Source organism: Scylla paramamosain, chromosome 48, assembly GCF_035594125.1.
Source record: "Scylla paramamosain isolate STU-SP2022 chromosome 48, ASM3559412v1, whole genome shotgun sequence".
NCBI classification, from domain to species: domain Eukaryota; kingdom Metazoa; phylum Arthropoda; class Malacostraca; order Decapoda; family Portunidae; genus Scylla; species Scylla paramamosain.
The window spans coordinates 6,314,599-6,317,098 of NC_087198.1; the positions used below are offsets into that span (position 1 = coordinate 6,314,599).

A 2,500-nucleotide genomic window follows, 5' to 3' on the forward strand; every position below is an offset into this window, starting at 1 on the left:
GAGCGACAGCAGGTGCTCGTGGCCCTCGCTGGCAGCCTCAGTCAGCAGACTCCATGACACCCCAGCTATAGTGGGGATGGTGACCTCGGGCCAGGCACCCCTGTCAAGTGCTAACCTCACCCCTGCCTCGTCTCCTTCCATTACAGCAGTGACCAGCTCCTGTGTGTGTGTGTGTGTGTGTGTGTGTGTGTGTGTGTGTGTGTGTGTGAAGAAAAATAATAATAATAATGATAAAAATAATGGTAATAATAATAATAATAATAATAATAATAATAATAATAATAATAATAATAATAATAATAACAATAACAATAATAAATATCATAATATTAAAATAAGATAAGATGACATCAGCGATAATAACCATAATATGAACAAAACAACAACAAAAACAAGAAAATAATTTGAAAAATAATAATAAATATTATATCAAAAAAAAAAAAATGTGTAATGATAATATATGTAAAAAAATTAGCAATATCTTTACTATCAGATTAATTATCCTAAAACTACTTAATTGTAACGAAAAAAAAAAAAACATATTATGTCAGATGTCACCATTATCTAATTATAATAATAACATTTATAGTTATAATTATTGAAATAATAATGAAAATGAAAAAAAATGATCATAATTATAATAGTAGTGATGATGAAATTAGTAAGGAAAGGGAAAGGTACCTAATAATTATAACGATAAAAAAATATAAATATAATGTGATAATAATAGTAATAAAAATAATGATAATAATAATGATAATAATATATAATGATAATAATAATAATAATAATAATAAAAATAATAATAATAATAATAATAATAATAATAATGATACTACTACTACTACTGCTACTACTACTACTACTACTAATAATAATAATAATAATAATAGTAATAATAATAATAATAATAATATATTAATAACGATAAAGATATGGTAATAAGATAGTAAAGGTGTAAAAGGATGATAATGATAAAAATAAAATAAAATGAAAAATAATAATGATAAAAATGATTATTATTATCTTTATTATTTATTATTATTATTATTATTATTTTCATTATTATTTTTATTATTATTATTGTTGTTGTTGTTGTTGATGTTGTTTTTGTTGTTGTTGTTGTTGTTGTTGTTGTTGCTATTATTTTTTTTTTATTATATTTCATTGTTGTCATTGTCATTTAATAATATGCATAAATGATGTAAGTCGTAGCATTTATTTAATTGTTGGCTGTTCCGTGGGTTAGGGAATGTTGGATTGAAAAAAGATACATTACAGAAGAATTAAGTAATAAACAGATAGGCTTCGCTGAAAATCTTAGTCAGACTAGTTTAGGAAGGTTTCTTTGTTTAAAAGCAAAGTATGCAGCCTAAAGTCAAACTTCGTATTTAAACCTATTATTAATAAAAAAAAAAAGTATTGTCAGTACATGCATCAAATGTAGCGAAAGAGAAGACGGTGGTAATGAGAGTTATGCAAATGGACATTCCTTGTTCGTTAGTACATTTATTACTTAAAAGGAAATAAAGAAGGCCGGTGACTGGTGAGGCCTTACAAAATGCTAAGTACAGTCAGGTACCTAAATGTGCCAAAATTGTGAGGTCTTTCAGTTTTCACGTTTATGTAATTCATGTGAGAATGTGAATAAGTAAAGTGAAACATGGCGTGTTGGCCAAGAATTAAATGAGGTGAAGTAAGATTTTCTTGTTTTTATCATTACATCTTGGCTACTTGACTATAACCTTTGTTGTTTATAGGTTAGAGAGGGTAACAAACATCCTTCGTGGTCAATAAATTCCAGGGTAGTTTATCCTGTGTCAGGTGCTAAAAAGGTTGTTAAAAACACTTTGCTTACTTATAAGTTGTTCTATTTATTAAAAGATTCCTTCTTGGTCACATTCTCTCTCTCTCTCTCTCTCTCTCTCTCTCTCTCTCTCTCTCTCTCTCTCTCTCTCTCTCTCTCTCTCTCTCTCTCTCTCTCTCTCTCTCTCTCTCTCTCTCTCTTTCTGTCTCTCTCTTATAAGAATAATAATAATAATATTACTACTACTACTACTACTACTAATAATAATAATAATAATAATAATAATAAGAAGAAGAAGAAGAAGAAGAAGAAGAAGAAAAAAAGAAGAGAAAGAAGAAGAAAAAGAAAATTTGTAATCAAAACAATACTAGAAAAAAAAAACCTGTTAATGATAAAGATAAATATGAATAAAATACCTACTACTACGATTACTACTACAACTACTACTACTACTTCTACTACTACCACCACTACTACTGCAACTACTAGCAAAAATACTACTACAACTACTGCTACTAAAGCAACTACTACTACTACAACTACAGCTAATACTGCTACTACTACTACTACTACTACTACTACTACTACTACTACTACTACTACTACTACTACTACTACTACTAATACTACTACTACCAGTACCACTACTACTACTAGTACTTCTACTACTACTACTACTACTACTACTACTGC

At 28.0% G+C, this 2,500-nt stretch overlaps 1 protein-coding gene across 1 annotated transcript in view; it reads right to left on the bottom strand.

Moving 5' to 3' along the window:
* The window catches only part of LOC135095242 (serine/threonine-protein phosphatase 6 regulatory ankyrin repeat subunit B-like), a 20,124-nt gene extending 19,983 nt beyond the window's left edge, over positions 1 to 141 (bottom strand). The window contains exon 1 of the mRNA XM_063996025.1: positions 1 to 141. This exon is cut by the window's left edge and continues 142 nt beyond it. Coding sequence (XP_063852095.1) covers positions 1 to 141 — 141 coding nt within the window.
* Positions 142 to 2,500: the final 2,359 nt, after the last annotated feature.